Source organism: Anopheles funestus, chromosome 2RL, assembly GCF_943734845.2.
Source record: "Anopheles funestus chromosome 2RL, idAnoFuneDA-416_04, whole genome shotgun sequence".
Lineage (NCBI taxonomy): Eukaryota > Metazoa > Arthropoda > Insecta > Diptera > Culicidae > Anopheles > Anopheles funestus.
In genome coordinates this window covers 25,164,823-25,182,602 of record NC_064598.1, presented here as the reverse complement: position 1 = coordinate 25,182,602, position 17,780 = coordinate 25,164,823, and the positions used below count along the sequence as shown (strand labels likewise).

At 41.1% G+C, this 17,780-nt stretch overlaps 1 protein-coding gene across 14 annotated transcripts in view; it reads right to left on the bottom strand.

Moving 5' to 3' along the window:
• The window catches only part of LOC125764179 (TBC1 domain family member 4), a 28,081-nt gene extending 10,937 nt beyond the window's left edge, over positions 1-17,144 (bottom strand). Inside the window, exons 1-4 of one of the 14 annotated variants that reach the window (XM_049428117.1) lie at positions 16,922-17,144; positions 15,306-15,888; positions 10,796-10,893; positions 10,448-10,652 (exon numbers count right to left, since the gene is read on the bottom strand). In XM_049428117.1, coding sequence (XP_049284074.1) covers positions 10,448-10,652; positions 10,796-10,893; positions 15,306-15,425 — 423 coding nt within the window. In that variant the 5' untranslated portion in view covers positions 15,426-15,888; positions 16,922-17,144. Of the gene's footprint in view, positions 1-2,189; positions 2,888-5,353; positions 6,180-7,012; positions 7,535-10,447; positions 10,653-10,795; positions 10,894-15,305; positions 15,889-16,921 lie in introns of those variants that run through there. The other 13 variants (XM_049428111.1, XM_049428112.1, XM_049428113.1 and 10 more) reach the window with 13 other exon arrangements.
• Positions 17,145-17,780: the final 636 nt, after the last annotated feature.

The following is a 17,780-nucleotide window of genomic DNA, read 5'->3' as shown; positions in this document are numbered from 1 at the left end:
AAAAAATGTTTCTTTTCCAACATTATCTTCTTAATTCTTTCTCTACGCTTAAGCTACACAACAGCAAAAAACTAACCACAATGGAAACTGTTTTATTGTTGACAAAACAAAAGAACCACATCGTGTGGTCTAAGATTAGGCGTCCGTTTTTATTTGGTTGGATAAACACTTTGCAAAAATGCGTTTTAAAGTTTCATCACACGAAGAAACTTTTCCTTAGGGTATAAACCGGAAAGTATTAAAAAAAACTTATATTTGCTCTCCATCAACCCTGTACAACCACAGCAGCAAATAAAACACGATCCACGTGTGGTTCACCTTCCATTTCGGGATCCACTTCACCTACGTGCGTACGGATGAAATGAAATTAAATTCCGATTTTGCGTTGATATCGTTCATTCAATTTACCATCTCCCTGTGCGAAAAAACGGCTATGGATAGCCTTATTTATGTGCAAATGTGTTTGTGTGTCTTCATATGTGTGATCGGTTGCTGTTTTGCCTTATTTGTGGGAACTGGTAGTTCAAGCCACAGTGAAAGTCCTCTCCCGGACTCGGACCATCAGCTGGATTCGTTCCAAACGTTCAGGAAACAGGCCGCATCCATCCCCATCCGTACAGATCCTTCAAGCGAATCAATCATGCACGAGCCCACACACATTACCGTACCCGGGGATAAAGGTCCATTTGTTGGGGCAGGAGATTGCGAGCAAAAATAGAGTAGAAAAAATGTCCATTTATTTTTAGCACTCTTGCCCTCCAATTCTGGAAGCTTTCATCATTCGCAAATGGCCGTATCTCCCGGTTTTGCAGGACACTCAGGTTTGGCACGGAACACCGGAAGTGATACACCGGTGGATGTGAGTTCGGGATATGATGGCAAGCAGGGGCTAGAACGTTTTCCTAATAGCTTCCAGCAGGAGCAGCTGGTTCATGTGCCGTTCCGAAGCGAATTTGATGAAGATTTCGAGTAACGTTCGGTAAAATTACCCTCCCCATCAGGATCAGCGGTGTATTACCACGGGTCAGTCAATATTTAATATTGCTAGGATTACTTCTGTACAACCTCTACGTAACGTATGTGTACGTATGTGTTTAGTTATGACGGTGTCGATCAAAATGCTGCAAATGGAGGCTTTTTTCTATGCTAAGTTTCCCACGCTCTCCGTCTCGCTCCCCTGAAACCGTCTCTGACCTCAATTATTGCCCAGTTGACGGTGGCTAATGGTGATGGTATGATGATGTGGTGAAATTACTATATGTAATGGGTAGAAAATTCGAAGCAGAAAAATAAGAGTTTGCTTACAACACCAACGGGTACATTTATGAATTGTAGATTCGCTTTTAATAGTCAGCACCCCCCAACGTCAGGTAGTTTGGTGAAAAAGGGTCACCCTAAGTAATGCGACCGGTGAGGTCATTTTTCGACGGTAACATTTATAAACAAATTATGCTGCAGTGACATTGGCAAGCAGACAAATTAAAGGTGAAATTAAAACAATTTAAAAATCAATTAAAAGCAAAACAATTGTCAAGAGAGGAAAAGTTTTACAGCTTGTTAATTAAATTTTAATGTAAATAATTTATAATCAATTTTAATTCAAACTTAAGTTGACTAAACTATAGCACAAAGTGTCAATGTTCTAACAAATTTTCAAATTTTCAATAGATTTAAAATCGATCGTAATAAAGATGGAGGGAAAAAAACTTTTTCACAGTAAAGCGAAGTGTTTTCAACTTTTCCCATTACCTGCTAAGAATAATGAACTACCAGCTAGCCTCTTGTCGCCTCTTTTTTATCCGATTGTACATAAGCCGTTAATTAAGGCAAGTTTCCAAATTAATAATTGCGAAAAGAAAAAAAAATATCACCAGAGATTTAGGTTCGCTTTCCTGCTCCTTTGTTGTTGAATAAAACTTTTTTTCTCTTTTCAAAGCAAAACGGTCAAGCTGATCTTCTCGAGCGAGCGAAACAAGCTTTAAACTCGGTGAAGAACGACATCCACCAAGGTTCATTAATATAAATCCAGTTTTTTAGGTTCCCCCTTCGTTGCGTGTATGTCTCAGGAAGTTTTATTAATTTTTATTATGGTTAACAAGGTAAGAATAATTGTTCTACAATATAGTGTGCAATGTGAATATGAACATTTAATCGTGTTTTTAGCGTAATATTACATAACCTGACCTCACCTTTGCTTTGGTCAATCAATAGACATTTCTTTTCCACCAACAGCTCAACAGCTTAGAAAGGTAAACATTTTCTTGTTTGTTTGCAAACACCATTGAAATACCACTTGTACTGGTTTAATCTTACCCCGGTAACACAACACTCATCATCAGCCACGTTCCGGAGCCAGCACTGTTCCGAACATCTTCCGAGTGCTATTAAATCGAGATTTGCGACGCGAGAAATCAAGATACCGATCTAAATGAGCACTTGTAACGTTCTGTGTAACAGATAAAAGCACTTCTCGATGTCGGACGTAAAAGCTTACGAAGGTGAGATCATTATTTTTAGATCGGAAATGTTCCGGCACCGTGCAGCCCAAAAAGCAAAAGCGATCCTTAATGCAATCGGAGAGCACAGACAAAAAAAACCGCAATAGGAACTGACCGTTCAGTTCAGAGCAAACAAGAAAAGCACGATGGTGACAGGTTTATTGTTTTTCTTGTAGAATCAATAAAATTGTCCTTATCACTTGCCAGGAGGGGGTTTTTCCCCATGGTACTTTTTTGCAGAACAAGTGAACAATTTTTTTTAATTTATTTTAAGTTGTATGATCGAAAATTGGAACACCTTGCTGTAAAATTATTTTCTTTCTTTTGTTAATTTTTTTCAGTTATATTTAGAATGAAATAAATGTGAATAATATTAAATAAATATAAAAATAAAGAGATATGTGCAAAGATAGTCTACTGTTTTCTATTACATGAGAATCTTAACAAAAAGGTATAAAATATATTTAAATATAAATATACTTGAAGAAGCTTAAGTTCAAATTTTATCTGAACATAATATTTAATTTCATTAACATTTAATGAAAACAATATAATTCACTTTCGATAAATATTTGTGATCCTAGTAAAATATTAACAACTAAAAGGGTAATGTTTTTATCATATTTCTATTTTATGCAAAACATAAGGTAGAGAAAACAATTAAATTTTTAATGAATTGTCTGCATCACAACATGGCCGAGAGGTTTTATGGAAATCAAGCTCGGCTTATGGTAGTGTGCGTTAACCGTTTCACTACAGTAGTTGTGTACGGTGTCTGCTGTGTAGCTCGTGCGGAGACAACAAGGCACCATCAAGCGGCCGTACTGCGCGATAATCCTTAACGTTTGTTCGTTCGTCTGTTCGGGCGAACCAGTACACCTCCACCAAGTGGTTTGTGTAATTCGAACGAAATGTATTTAGTTGCTCTGTGTATGTGTCCATACTGCATTTGTACCACAGGAAAGCAACGGATTAAGCGTATTGCTAGTTGCTCGTTGCTTTCACACCCCGGACAAGAATTTCGTGATATTTCGTGAGCATAATTGCTGGCAGGAGAAAACGAATTCAGTGAAGCGAGTGAGAAACCCATACCACATGCTAGAGATGTGCCATAGGAATGCACAATAGAGTGCGAAACATTATCAAAGAAAAGGAAATTATAAAGACACAAAGCATTCCAACGCCGCAGCACAATCGTACAAATCCATTAGAACGCGTCTTAATCATAAAACGATGACTTGGGTGAGGAGGGCCGGGGGAAGGCATGTTGGGGGTGTAAATAATTTGCCCACCTCCCTTCCTCTCGCAGCGTACTTCTGCTGGCTGACATTTTGACTGACAAGCTCGTAATGAAGACGATGGTTTCCGTCTAGCTAAAGTGCTATGACCCTTTTTTGGTAGACTAAAAAAAGGAACATAGAAAGAATCCTTTCAGTAGAACGCTTTGTTGCACAATTGCTTATTTAGCAAAACGGAATTCGTGTCAGGAGGAATAGTTTAATCCGAATCCAAATTAAATGCTTATTGTTTTTCATATGGTTTTCTTATTTAAAACAAAAAAAACATGGAACTAGTGAAAAAAGAACTATTTCACTAAAGCAAATATTTTTAAAACACTCCTTTAATTGTTGCTTCATTCCTTTTTTCATCTCTCTTTATTTGCCATCTGAACAATAATTCACCCAAAATCGCTTTTTCATTACGCTTCCATCGCTAAAGAAACATTCATTAACATTCCAGGTAACCCACAAAAGCCCACTGAGCCGCACACACGACCTTTATCAGCTGGGCTTGAGCTGGAGGATTAATATTTTGATATGAAAAAGCGATCCCAAAACCTTTTTGCACGGAAATATTCATCTCAGCTGATACGCTATACCGACAGCAATAAGCAGCCTCGTGCGCTGGTGGATGGTGAAAGATAAATTGGTTATGATAAAATAAGCCCAAATGCATGATTGTTGCCACCAAAAACCCGCTCAAGTAAGCAACTTTTTCTACATCAAAACACACACGTACACACATGCTCCTGACGACGTTATGAGTTAAACAAGCGGTTTTTGGCTTGGTGTGTGTGTTTTTTTCCTTTTTCGTCGAACATCACTAAATAGAAGCGAGATAGCAATCTCTTTTTATCATTCGCCGGGATAAGACACGATTATGGTTCGAGCGATGAGTGGGAAAAGGTTCCCAAGGTGGAAGATATTCAACAAGAAGGAAAACCACACATCGGAGACCGAATTTCACACGTCCGTGGTCTCACCGACTGGGAGCACACCGAGAAGCATTAGCCATGAATAAATTATACAGTTTTTTTGCGAGGGTTTAGCAGCCACCTTTTTGTATGCTGCGGTTGGAGGTTGCGTTTGGATTCGTATTGCTACGTATCTGGTAGAATTAGGTGAAAGAGTTCTCTAATAGCGAAATGGACCAAGTCGAACGTTTCGACAGAAATGGTACAGATAGGGAAAGCTCGTAGCATATGAAGAAAGAAAGATGCAAATGTGTATGAGAAAAAAACTCCGCTTTTTCCCCCCCGACGGTTCATTCGTTGCGCCCCAAAGCAGAGGAGATGAGCTTTATTGCTCCCGAAATGGCAGCTGAGCGGTCGTCAGTGGGTACCGCAGTATTATTATGTTCATCGATTGTGGTTTGCCCACCCCTCGAAATGTAGTTTGTTCGATTTGTCCGCTCCAGCAGCGTGTTAACCTTATGCAAGGAAATTTTTTTTCAGGATGGAGGCGCCCGGTAGATGACGATGGAGGCGCCCGGTGGATGATGATGGAGACGCCTGGTGGATGACGATGGAGGCGCCCAGTAGTGACACGTGCTGTGACGTTGCAGAAGCTACTTACGTTCTTCTTCATCCGATAGGATGAAGCATCACTCCAGGAGGTGACCATGACGTTGTCCTTGTACAGTGGTAGGGTAAACATGTTCTATTCTTTCGATTTATCTTTTGTTTCACAAAGCACTTCTGTGTCGCCCAGTGGGTTACAACAGCTGTTTTGGGAAAAAAGCTTTCGCTTCTATAACTCAAACAACACACACACACATACACCCACAGAGGGTCAATTCACAAACACACCTTCGAAAGGTGTGTATTTCACTTGTCGCCTTTTAGTAAACTCGCACTGAAAGCGTCCCGGAACTCAATCAGCACCAATTGCTTCCAATTAAGTGCAACACTCTTTCATGCTGGCGCTTCGTTTCGTTGCGAAACTCAACCCCCTTCCCCGCCCAATGGGTGACCGGGCACTGCTGGGTAAGTTGATGCCAATTTTATTGATTTGTTTACCCTGTGCACAATCGTTTTCGGGCGCGATGGGTCGCGTTTCTATTGCACTTGATTTGTTACGGCTTCTTCTCTGGCTCGTCTGCGCTGTGTGCGGTGTTCGTTACGGGGAAGCAAATTGTACGACGCGCGCACGGACGATGGTACGTTCAATTTGTATATTGAACAAAGGCCGCGCCTGGTCGATGTTTGCGATGTTGGCTGCCTGGTGGGTTGACTTGGACCAGTTCGTATGTCCGCACGGTTGTACGTAGGGTTTAGCGTTCTAAAGTAACGTTCAAGTTGAATGGCCAAGAATTGAAGTTGAATTAGCCAAGAAGCGGACAAATGAGCTACCGATTGTCAGATACTATCGAGCAGTGATGGATGGTTTCCTTCAAAATTTCCTGCGTGTGGTGAGAAGCGAAATAATGAAAGCCACGCACGTTCGAGAGACGTTTCGTTACGACAAACGATTAATTGTTTTTTGCCGTACCAGCACACATTAAAGTGAAGTATTATTTTGATCAATTGTTTTAAGAAAAATACTCAATTCAAAAAACGCATCGTTTTGGAATATCAAACACAACTAGCTCGCCTTTTGCACCGTGTTCAGTAAATACGCAGAGAAGAAAAAAGTCAACACACGGCGGAGTGTTGGCCTGATTTAATTGAGTTTGTTTAAAAATAATTCTCTGTTTCGTGTGGATGAAAAAGGGGAAACGAAAAAAAATAAATAGACAAACCCCCTACGTAAGCAACCCACGCTCACATACAAAATCGATCACCAAGATCTGAGCTGTGTCTCAATGGAGATGAGGTTCGTTACATTGTTTTGGGTGGCAAAGTTGGAGCAAAATAAAAAAAAAATGATTACCAGAAGTACATAGATTGTTTCGAAAACAAAACAACCACAACAATAAGTGATTATACTGTTAGGATTCAAATTAATCTTAACGAAGTCCAACAGCGAAGAAAACGGTCCTATTAAAGGCAATGGATAAATTATGCTTCAGTTCACTAGCCAAGTGAAACAAGCGCACCAAATGGTAATCGCCGGAAGGAAGTGAACAGAATCAACACTTCACCGCTCGTTTCGTAACAGGTGACACCGAAAACACTCTCAAGGACAACGCGGCCCAAACCGTGCAGCAAAACGCACTTAGCGTGATTAGTTTTATCCGCGTTAAAGTTAAAGCATTAGCACAGATCTAACAGACCGGCTGGCACTAACACTAACTCATTATTATCCACAACTTTTCCACCGGTTTTCACAGTTATTGGAGCATTTCCGTTGGGCAAAACTTTTCGCCTCGATTAGATTATTTTTCCGACACACGTTCACTTCGAATGTGCCCCGAAGGCAAATTTCGTTTCTTGGTTCTTTTTCGGTATCTCTGTTACCAATCGAACACACTCGAACAGTTGCGGTTGTTGGCTGTTTTGTACTTTCGCGCCGAGTTTTTACTTTGTTCGCTTTCACGTTTATTTTTCCACTTGCGGAACCATTTTCGTCCGACTTCCGGAACAGACAGTTCAGCGTTTCAATGCGTTAGGTTCGGTAGGAAAATTACGACTGACATGTACGGCACATCCGGAAAGAAAGGCCGAAACCGAACCGCAAAACGATCTTCCCGATGTTGACACGATCGTCTGAAGCTGGGCAGCTGTCAAATTGCTACACCCGTTTCGGTCGGTGTGTTGGTGACGGATGACGATTGATGAAACGGTGCAAATGGTATGCCGGGGGGGTTGCGATGCATGCCCAAGAGCGCGAACGCGAAAAGACAACCCAAAACCGTCATCATGCGCCGACTGCGTGTGTTGCATATGTATCGCATGTGTATAGAGTGGCAACGATCGATGGTCAACTTCGGACCATCGATGGTGATTGTGTTGGCGGATGCAAAAGCGGCCTATGTTTGCTGCTTTCCTATGTATTGTATTGTTTAAATGTGTTACTTCTTTTTTCTCCCATACGAGGGGAGTTTACTCACTTGAGGAAAATTACTCACTTACGGTGTGAGAAAAATGTTGTGAAGCAACAATATTCACCATCTTCTCATAAATTATTTTTCTTTCGCATGGTGAAAACTGTATAGTGCGAGTAGGAATTCACCATCGGGGCAAAAGCACGTGCGTTTCGGTGGAAATGAGTGGAAAAAAATGGTGAAAATTAATTAAGAAGATTTTATTTTTAATTCTTTGCATGATCGTGTCGTTCACCTCGCAGTACAGGGCTTTTGGGATGAAAATTAGAACCATTTTTAGATTCTTTTCAAGATTAAATGGATTAGTTGGGATCTTTACTTACTGTCTCAACTATCTCAATTAATTTATCGTTGCATTGCTTTTCCGCCATGACGGATGTGTTAATTAAAAAAACAAAGTCTTACAGAATAAATTTTATTTTAGAACATAAATAGAACGCGCAATAGAAGAAGATAAAAAAGTGTGAAAAATTCCACAGCTAGTTCTAAATATTTCACTTTTACTTGAAAAGCGTTCAGAAATGGCAACCAAATTATCACTTAAGCTCAAGAACCTGAATTTTAATGTGAATTTTTACTCACTTATGTCTATACTTTTGTGGATTTCATCAAAACATTAATACAATTGTAATCTCAAATCAAACTCTTGCAATGCTAGCGCCTAAGAAATGGGGTCAGATTGGATAAATGATACACGATCGTTCCAAAGCCTGTTGCATGTTGTGGCCCATTCTTCCAATTACACCTGCAACGTTATGACACACAAAGCTAATAATTTGGCACGGGTTTAAAGTTTCCCACCTTTCAAACCCCCAAGGACATTGGGGGCACAATTTGTGACGGTGCACGAAAAGTAACACAACTGGGAAGCTTTATGGCATCAATTGCGGTGAACAATCAAGGTTTCAATTCGCTTACTGCTGTTACTGCGTGTTGTGATGATTGGCTAACTTATTATCAGCGGCCAGTGTACAGAATGACACACAAAGTAACGAAGGCACCCCGCGCAGATCGCTGGTCAAATTTATTGCAACCATTTTGCGTAGCATCTCTACGTCATTCCAAACAAAACAACAACAAAAACCCATCCATCCCCCACTGTTTTGTGGGGAACTCACGCGGGAACTCAGTAAAAAAAACGGAAAAGTTCTAAGTCACGCAGAGGCGAATTAGCTCCCCTAGAAGCTCGCCGGTGTGGCTTCATGCTTCACGATATCACAAATCACGGTACTGAAACCACTTCAAGCGGACTGTGGATATCTCTGCTCCGTGTCTATATTCCCTCCCGGTGACCGTTTGTATAATAAACGCGAAAAGCCAAACGCGTGTTTTGGGGAGGGGACGTCTGGGTACTGGCACGAACGGTGGTGGTGAAGTTGACTACGTCAAAACAGAGTACACGGTAGTCACGCAAAGCAAAGCTGAATTTCGTGCCGATTGGCATTTTTGATGATTTGCCCGTGTTGGGCCTGGTATCGTTTTATTCGGATTTTTCTTTGTCACCGGTAAGGTAAGATAGATAAACGTACCCACGTTCGATGACCGTAGCTATTCGAGAACCGTTTACGCAAACGGTAGAACATTATTCATTATCACCGTAACGACTGGATTCAATGCCTATGGAAGACGAATGTACCACGGCACTGTTGACTTTGTTGGGTAAATCTCCTGCTTTTTGGGGAGGGGTGAAAAATATAACACAACCTACGCGACAGTTGATACACGATCTGCCGCTCTGTCTGGCTTTCATTCGTTGATTGTGAACGCCCCCTACTGGACGCTAGCGTAAAGCAATATTATCAATATGGCGTTAAAAAACCTGCTTTGTCGTGACCACCATATTAACAATAGTCCTTAATAAGGTAAGGTTATACTCTTAACATTGCAACCACTACTGTAAACGTGTAGTGAATCGTAAACCGCAAATCTGCTGATACAACCGGATGCTTTAACCGGTCGTGCTGGAAAATTGATCTTTACCCTTCGCTTAATAAAGCAATTCACCAAACCGGACTACACGGGAGTGTGGCTGGAACATTATCTTCCAGCCCTGGTCAACACATTTACGGCATTTTGACAGCTGGATCAACACGCTTTCAGCATTGTAGAGGGACAGACAAGCTCACCTAATGAGATAATTAACATACGAATAGGGGTTACCGCTAAATGTACGTCCCAAGAATGTTACGCGCTATGTATCATTAGCACCGGTGACCGGTGAAGCTTTACCATAGCTGGTTGGTTAACGATCCAACAACGTGAAAAGCACGTGCCGGCACGGACCGATAGTTTCCGGTTTAATGTTAGTGCACTTAGCGCACACCTTCGGCACGGGTACCGCAAAAGTAAGTGAAAGCACCGTACCAAAAAGGCTATTAAATCCTGGAATGTTCGGGTGCGTGTCTTTCCGTTCCAAAAACGACGTCTGGCGGGACATTCTCGGGAAGTTTTTGGGTCGCGTTGGGTGCGTGTATCAAATTGGGAGCTTTGTTAAAGGGCAACTGTGCAACAAGCGCCCTAAACACTGACCTTTTCATTTACTATCATTGCCAAGGGCATGGATGGTTTTCCCCATTCCTGGACGGTCAATAATTTTTGGAAGAATTTCTTCTACTTAAATTCACTTTAAGACGAGAAAAATTGCTAAAGAAAAAAGAGTATTATTTATAGATAGAAAGACGTACCTGTTCATACTTTTCGCACTCATAAAAGTGTATGTGGAGCAGTGGGTCCTGGGGATTTTTCAGCAGATATACCAGCCCAAACTCGGGTCCAAAGATTTCCGCCACACTGTCGTTACCGATCGTAACCGGTTGTGGTCGTGTGCTGGCCGCTTTCGGTATGAGAAAGTCCGAATTCTTTTTGCTCTTTTCCTGCTTAACGATCACTCTGTCGTGGGCAATGGAAATGGAAAGCGAAAGAAGAAGAAGAAAAAAAACGAAGAAATGGGTTAATTCAAACGATTGCTATCATTCCATTCATTACGCTCAACACCATCAACTCTATGGGCTCTGGGGAGCACCTTTACGTACCTGCAATAACCGAGAATGTATTTCAGCTTGTGCTCAAACTGTAGCTCAAAGTCCGTGTTGTAGGCTGCCAGCACACCATCCTCCACACCGACCGATAGCTTGGGAGTTGGAAGTTTGGATAAAAGAGAGAGAGAGGGAGAAAATAGAGAGAAATTCGTTAGTGCAAGAAGTATGTGAAATCAAATCACCACCAATACGCGTTAGTGCCCGGTGTACAGTCCAGAAACGATAAATCATGATAAACTCCCAAAGGACAATCTCGTCTGCATCACCGGAAACGAACAACTGAGTCCGGGGGGTAGGGAGTGTAAGCAGTTTGATCCGTTTGATCGTCTGGGTCGTCAGACTAGTTAGAGTGAGCGGAAATAAGCTGTTGGAAATGTTTTCCATGAACTGACAAAAAAAATCTGCTGGAAGGCAATTTCGTTATCAACATGGTTTTTGGTGAATTTCTTAAAGATATCGTACGTTTTTTAATATCCGTCGATTAACTATTACATAGTCCAACAAAACTATTACATACTCAGCAAGTTCTAACTGTAAAGGAAACGATACATTTCTCACAGCATTCAAGTCAAACAGCATGTTTTAATTTGCAAAACACATGTCACAGGGTATTGGTAACAGCTGTACAATAAACTCCATAAAATACGGAACCGAACCCTTCACCATATTGCAGGCGGATGTGCTTTTGGTGCTTATGAAGACTTCTAACGAGTCGTATATGCTTCATAAAAGATTTTGCTCGTGTCTTTCTGTACCGCACGGCACAATACCCGGGGTCTCGGTGAAAAGTTTAATTTAAAGTGTTTTGTTGTAAGAAACTGGTGCTCTTGAAGGATGCAAGGAATATTCTCCCAGCAAAAAATCGACAGACTATAACAGCTTGTCGAAGCTAATCCTGGCGGAAAACTTTATGGATACGAGCAACGATAAAGTACGTCCGGGTTGGCAGTTAAGCTGCCAAAGGTTAGGACTAAGTTGTATCCATAAGATGTCTCGCATTTTTTTCTGGTGCTCTTCAAATAACTGTTCAAAATTCGCTTCCTTCGACGCTCTTCAGTAAAAAAATGCCCAAATGTCGTACGGCAAAAGTTGTCTGCTTGGGATCTTCCATACAGCGAAACATCACTTAATGTGACCGAACAGTAATGCGCGACCGGTTACCGTTACTAACCGGTCGATAATGACGACATTTATAGTGAGGAAAGTAGTTTTCTTTACCTCATTCCGGAAGCTTTCGCTTTTCGCTTTATTTTCTTACCCTGACTGTAAGAAAAAAATGTCCCAACCACTAACAGCTACTCGGAAGTGGTCAAGAATTACGCTTGAAGAAGCGACATCCGGACCGAGTGGTCCAATTTAACAACGCCAACACACAAAACCCTCCATCGGCACTAATTGGAACCATGGTGAGATGTGTTCCTCTGGCCGGAATAACCTCACCCACCCCGTCAATCAGGTTTCGGTGATGTGAACCGCTCTTGCCGGATGCTCGGGTACGAAATCCCATCACGAAACCGAGACTCATCGCCATTTTTTACACCACTCTAGAAGGACAGCTTTTTGGATTGCTTTCGGGTGCGGCCTATTCTGAACAGCGGCTCCCAGGAGTACAATAAATCCGCTCACTTCAAAAGCAACGGCGTTGAAAGTGAAGCGTGCGGTGCAATGGAAAGCAAGACAACAAAGAATGGCTATAGAAAAGGGTTTTTTTCGTATGTGTGTATATGAGGCACCAGAGTTACTAGGGCCTGTAAAGTTTTTCATCTGGATGAGAAAGAAGCCATAACTTGTGTGTGTATTTTTTTACTTCAAAAAGCTTTATACAGCACACATATTGTACAGAAATAGTTCTATGGATTGTTGGAGAACAGCTTGAATTCAAAGCGGTCTTACAAGTTGGAGTGAAAAGACGGATACAAAATTTAAAAAAGATGTTAAAGGACATAGGTTTTGCTATCACTTAACTACCCTTAAAGCTTATTACATGCAGTGAATTAATTTGTTTGAGTTTCTAAATAACTTCTACTTAAACTTTCGTATCATTTCTACACCGATATTTTCCGAACACTCCCTACATCGCGTTATTTACGTGCACGACACTAGTTGGATCTTTCGATAAACGGTAGTCTGTTCTATCTGTCCCTTCCAACGCAAAAAAAGCCACTTCCATTTTGCTTTATTACAATGTTAATGGCATTTAGCAGTGAATGAAAGCTCTTCTCCCTTGTGGTAATTAAATTTTAGCTGTGATACCACGAGGTAAAGTCTTCTTGCAAAAGGTTCTCAATTTAGTTGTTGGCTAAAATGCTGCCCGAAGGAGGATGCATTTTTAGTATATGAGCTCTTGATGTATATGTATGCGATGAAGTGATTCAACGGTGTATGTCTAGATACCCTGTTACAATGTGCCCTATAGGCTGTGTCCATTTTATATGCTCCAATGCAGAACTTCTTCGTAAGACCAATCGTTCCGGGTCGACCGACGGCAGGCGCGATAAAGATCATGCTCCAAGTCTAACAAAATTAATCGACACTTCGTTAGGCACGAAAAGTCTTCCGGTTTTGCATCGTGTTGATAGTCTTCCGAATGTACAGAAGGTTAACCACATTAGTCTCTTAATTGTATTACTTTTTTTTGTCTTTTTGTAGCAAATTGTGAGCTTTCCCACGCTAAGAAATTGTAAATTGTTGTACTCGATGTTATTTTTTTTCAAATTCAAAATGCCTTTTGTAACTCTATCTTACAATATTGATGTAGCATAATTTAAAATACAGTAACAGCTTGCCAAATCTGTTGTTTATGATAAACCCAAAAAATACATATTTAACAAATTCCGGACGTAAGCTGAAACTAAAGTGAACTAGAGTGACATCAACATGGTGCGTATAGTTGATAAATCCGTTTATGTTGTGGTTTTAATTAATGCAAATTTTGTTTACTGAATTTATAATTCTTTTCCTGTAATTTCTTTGTGACACTCTCGGGAATATGGAGAAGGGGAAACAAGCTGCTTCCAGTACAACTATTGTAATGGGGTGTTAGGTTTAATATTTTATGTTGAATATTTATATGATTGTAATTTATTTCCTGTGATGTTTGTTATCCTTTTCGTAGAACGATGCAATCAACATTGTTTTATATTTTATGCGCTTTTTAACAAAACAAACAAAGACCTACATTATGTTTTAAAGTATCTAGGAGTTCATGCTATAGAATAGATATTTAACAAGTTTTGTAAAAACTATGATAAAACTATCAGTAGCTCATTGTGCCAACGAAGAAGAAAAAAGTCATTTGTCATTAACTACGACTTTTTTGGGTTTAGAATGGAAATTTTGAATGGAAGTGGAATGGAATGCAAGACGAAAATAAACTTCTCTTTAGCACAGATCAAGTAACTCTCCATTGAATACGGCAAACCAGTAAATACCGGTAAATACCAAATTGCTCCCACATTACAGATAAATGTCGTACGAGATAATACAAAGTAATCGGTTGATGCGCATTTGCCACAAAGCATCCTCCTACCAGCCCTAACATAAAAAAAAAAACAATATCTACTCTCCCATAACGTCCCGCTGCCCCCCCTGGTTCAAGCTTCCAATGAAAACGGATCCCATTCCGGGGGTGGATTTAGTGGACCATGTTGTTTGACTTGTTAATAATTGATGAGAACGTAATCTCGTTAGGCGGATGAATGGGTTTTTGGTTGACTCCGCCATCTTCGGCTTGCCGTTTCTAGTATACAGCATGCATCACAACACACACACACAACATAACGCACATGGCACGTACTGGTACTGGTGGGCTGGTGGTGATGAGGTGGCACACATTTCCCCGCACACACACACACACACACAATCCCTGGAACGAATGTTCGAGCGCAACGGGTAGCAAAACCCGTCAAACAATTCAATCGCGAAATGCGTACCATGTTGCGAACGCATTTCCGATGGAAAATCGATATTTTCCACCGCTCGAATGCGAAGAGAGGGGTAAGAGCCAAGCAATGGCCAACGGTTGAATGGTTGGGCGTCAAGTTTTTTTGGGAAAGGATGCGCTGGACGGGCGGGGTGCCTTTGCGCCTGAAGGTATGCACGCAGGGAGCGATTCTGTAACGCAACGCCACAATGACGGGCAAGGATGTTCAGATTTGAACGGTTTGGCTGAGCCACTGGACCTGGTTGGAGAGTATGACTGCTCAAAGCCATGCCCAAGGCGGTGTTCCGATTCTTTTTTTTTGTGATTGTGTATGCAGGTAGTTTTATTTCCATCCCCAGTGGGACTACAGAATTGGGTTTTTGGTTTGCTGGTTTGCTGGCAAAACTTTGCATTATTTTGTTTTTTTTTGGGTGGCCAAATTCCCACAGCCTAGTGGGAAGGTCACCCGAACATGGTTCTTGATTTAAAGTTAGTGGACAATGTCGGTCGAGCGGTTTTCTAGCACGTGATGGCTGTCCAATGTTTCGTAGAGTGGTTGTACATTAATTGCGGTACACTTACCGTTACATAACTTTCGTGGTTTCTAATGTCGGCGATGGACCACGGTAGCATTGCGGTGGAAAACCGTGGATCGACCGATGCGGATCCACGCCATGTAAGCGTCGTCAGGCGAGTCTTCATCGTCGCGGCCGTTGCGTTCCGGTCCAGCTTTACTGTGGGGCCGTTGCTGCTGTGCTTTTAACCACCGCCGACTCGTGATGTTCGTTTGTGGCGCAGAACCTCCCAGGCACTATGGGCAAAGCTTCGAGAAACGAGCACGAACGATTTGGCGGTGCGAAAGACGTGGTGGTGGTTGAAGCTTTACCACAATGTTACATTCACGGCTGACATGCACCAATACCTTCACCATATGAGACTCTGCAGTACTGGGATGTAAATTGCACTGTACGTGATAAAAATGCACAAACTTTGGCTTTTTTTCCCTCTAAAATGCCTTTCACACGCTTGCGCTCCCTTTAAATTGCGCTGTAAAATGCTTTATTATATTTGCTTTTTATTCTTCGCACTAATAGCACACGAACATAATGGATGATGTCGTTTGAACACTTTTTTTCATTTGCACTGCACTGTTTCACGCACTACACTGCAGTAATATATAGTGAATAAATGAATTACTTGATGGTAAGAAGGAAAAAAACTCTCTAAAAAGGCTCGCGTATTTCGCACACAAACAAACGAAAAATCCTTTCTATTGATAAGTTTTAAAACATCATGATTGATTGATTTTGAATTGCGCCTAAATGTAGGCAGTTCGATGTCCAACATTGAATTAAAATTCAAAACAATCACCTGTCTGGGACGCGTGTTAACGATCAAAGTAAGCGTCATTAACGTTACAACGATGATGTGTGGTGGCGCAGAGCAAACATGTCATCTAATTACAAATGTTTTTTTATCTTTTGTTTGTGAATTAATTCAAAACACGCATCGCGATTTGTAATCTAAATTAAAAAAAATGCATTCTCTTTACAATAATGATAAAAAATGTTCTTTAACGTAAAGTTTTCGCGCACAGTGACGAAAACTGGATGCACACATTTTCACCTTCACAAAACCCTCCCAAAGTACGTGAATCGATCAAAGAAAAAGGGCAGCAGGGGATTTTTTTTGCAATGGTTCCGGCAGAGGGTTAGCGCAGAGCATTTGCAAAGCCTTCCCGTTTGCTGCCAGCTAGCTAACTGCTTGAGGGAAATTTGCGTCTCCGGCAACCCTTGAAAAAGCAATCTTATTTTCAGCCTGTACACACGTAACAGCCGAAGAAGATGGTAGTTCTGGACCGATGGAGGTTTGGCCAGACACACGAACCATAAGCAAGGAAGGGCTGAGATGAAGTTTAGCAGCACAAGGGTAAAGAAAAATCAATCCCTCTCACTGGTTCTTGTGCAGTAGACGAACCTCGAGGGCTACGTGTGTGCGTGTATGTGTGTTTTCCCTTCTTCATTCGTAACAATGCGCACAGAGGTACACCGTAACCGAGGCACCTCACACGATTAGGGCGATTTGCTTTCATCTGCTCACTTTCCCCATCGCTGCTACGATGCACTTTTGCGAATTCTTCACCAGAAGAAATGTGTGAAAATTTCACTGCACTGAATGGAAAATAGCAACACCAACACCTTCTTCCAGTCCACCTTTTTTCTGCTACCTCTGCCCGGACACGGGTTTACACGGTACCGAAGGGATTTCTGCGACTTTCGTTACCGTTGTTGACGCCTCGCGGGTTGTGTGTGTTCTCTTCTTCGGTGTGCAAAACAAACCCGAGCCTCTCGAAGTTTATGCTCGGCCTTTTTATCCTGTGCTATGCTGTGGGTTTTTATGCGATAGTTCAGCACTCGAAGTTTGGAGTTGCTGGTGGACGTTATGTTGCTGTTTGAATTGCATCTCGTGTTGTTGTAACTCCTGAAAACTGCTGTAAGCCTATGTTGCGTTTTTTAAAACATGTTCAGTTACCATATATGATAATAGACAAGCACTTTGAATAGATTTTGTTGAGCTATATTCCGCCATTGATACATAAATAGATAACATCCCCTAATTTACACCCCTTCTTTTATGTGTATCTTTTTTTACGTTAGATGGCGCTGAACGGCATTTTTAAACATGACTGTTTTTCACATTACAAACATTTTGAAAACTGCTGCATCAAATTTTTTTTTAAAATTTCATCTTAAAATAAAGAAACAAGATGTTCTGCAATGAAATGAACATTTAATTGAACAATTGGTTTGTGGTTAAGCGTACGTTAAAACCAATTCACAGTTGTTTGATTTTGTACCAATATGACATTATTTATCCATTTTATTTCTCTCTAAAAATAGTATTTGCTTGATATTTTGTAATATTTTCGTCTCGTTCTAAGACTATGAAGCATTAAAATTCCATTTTTTACATAAAATCATCATCACAACAAGAACATTATTCTCTGCGGACAACCAACTGTCAAAGCGGTAACGTCATTCGACTTGTCAAATGTGT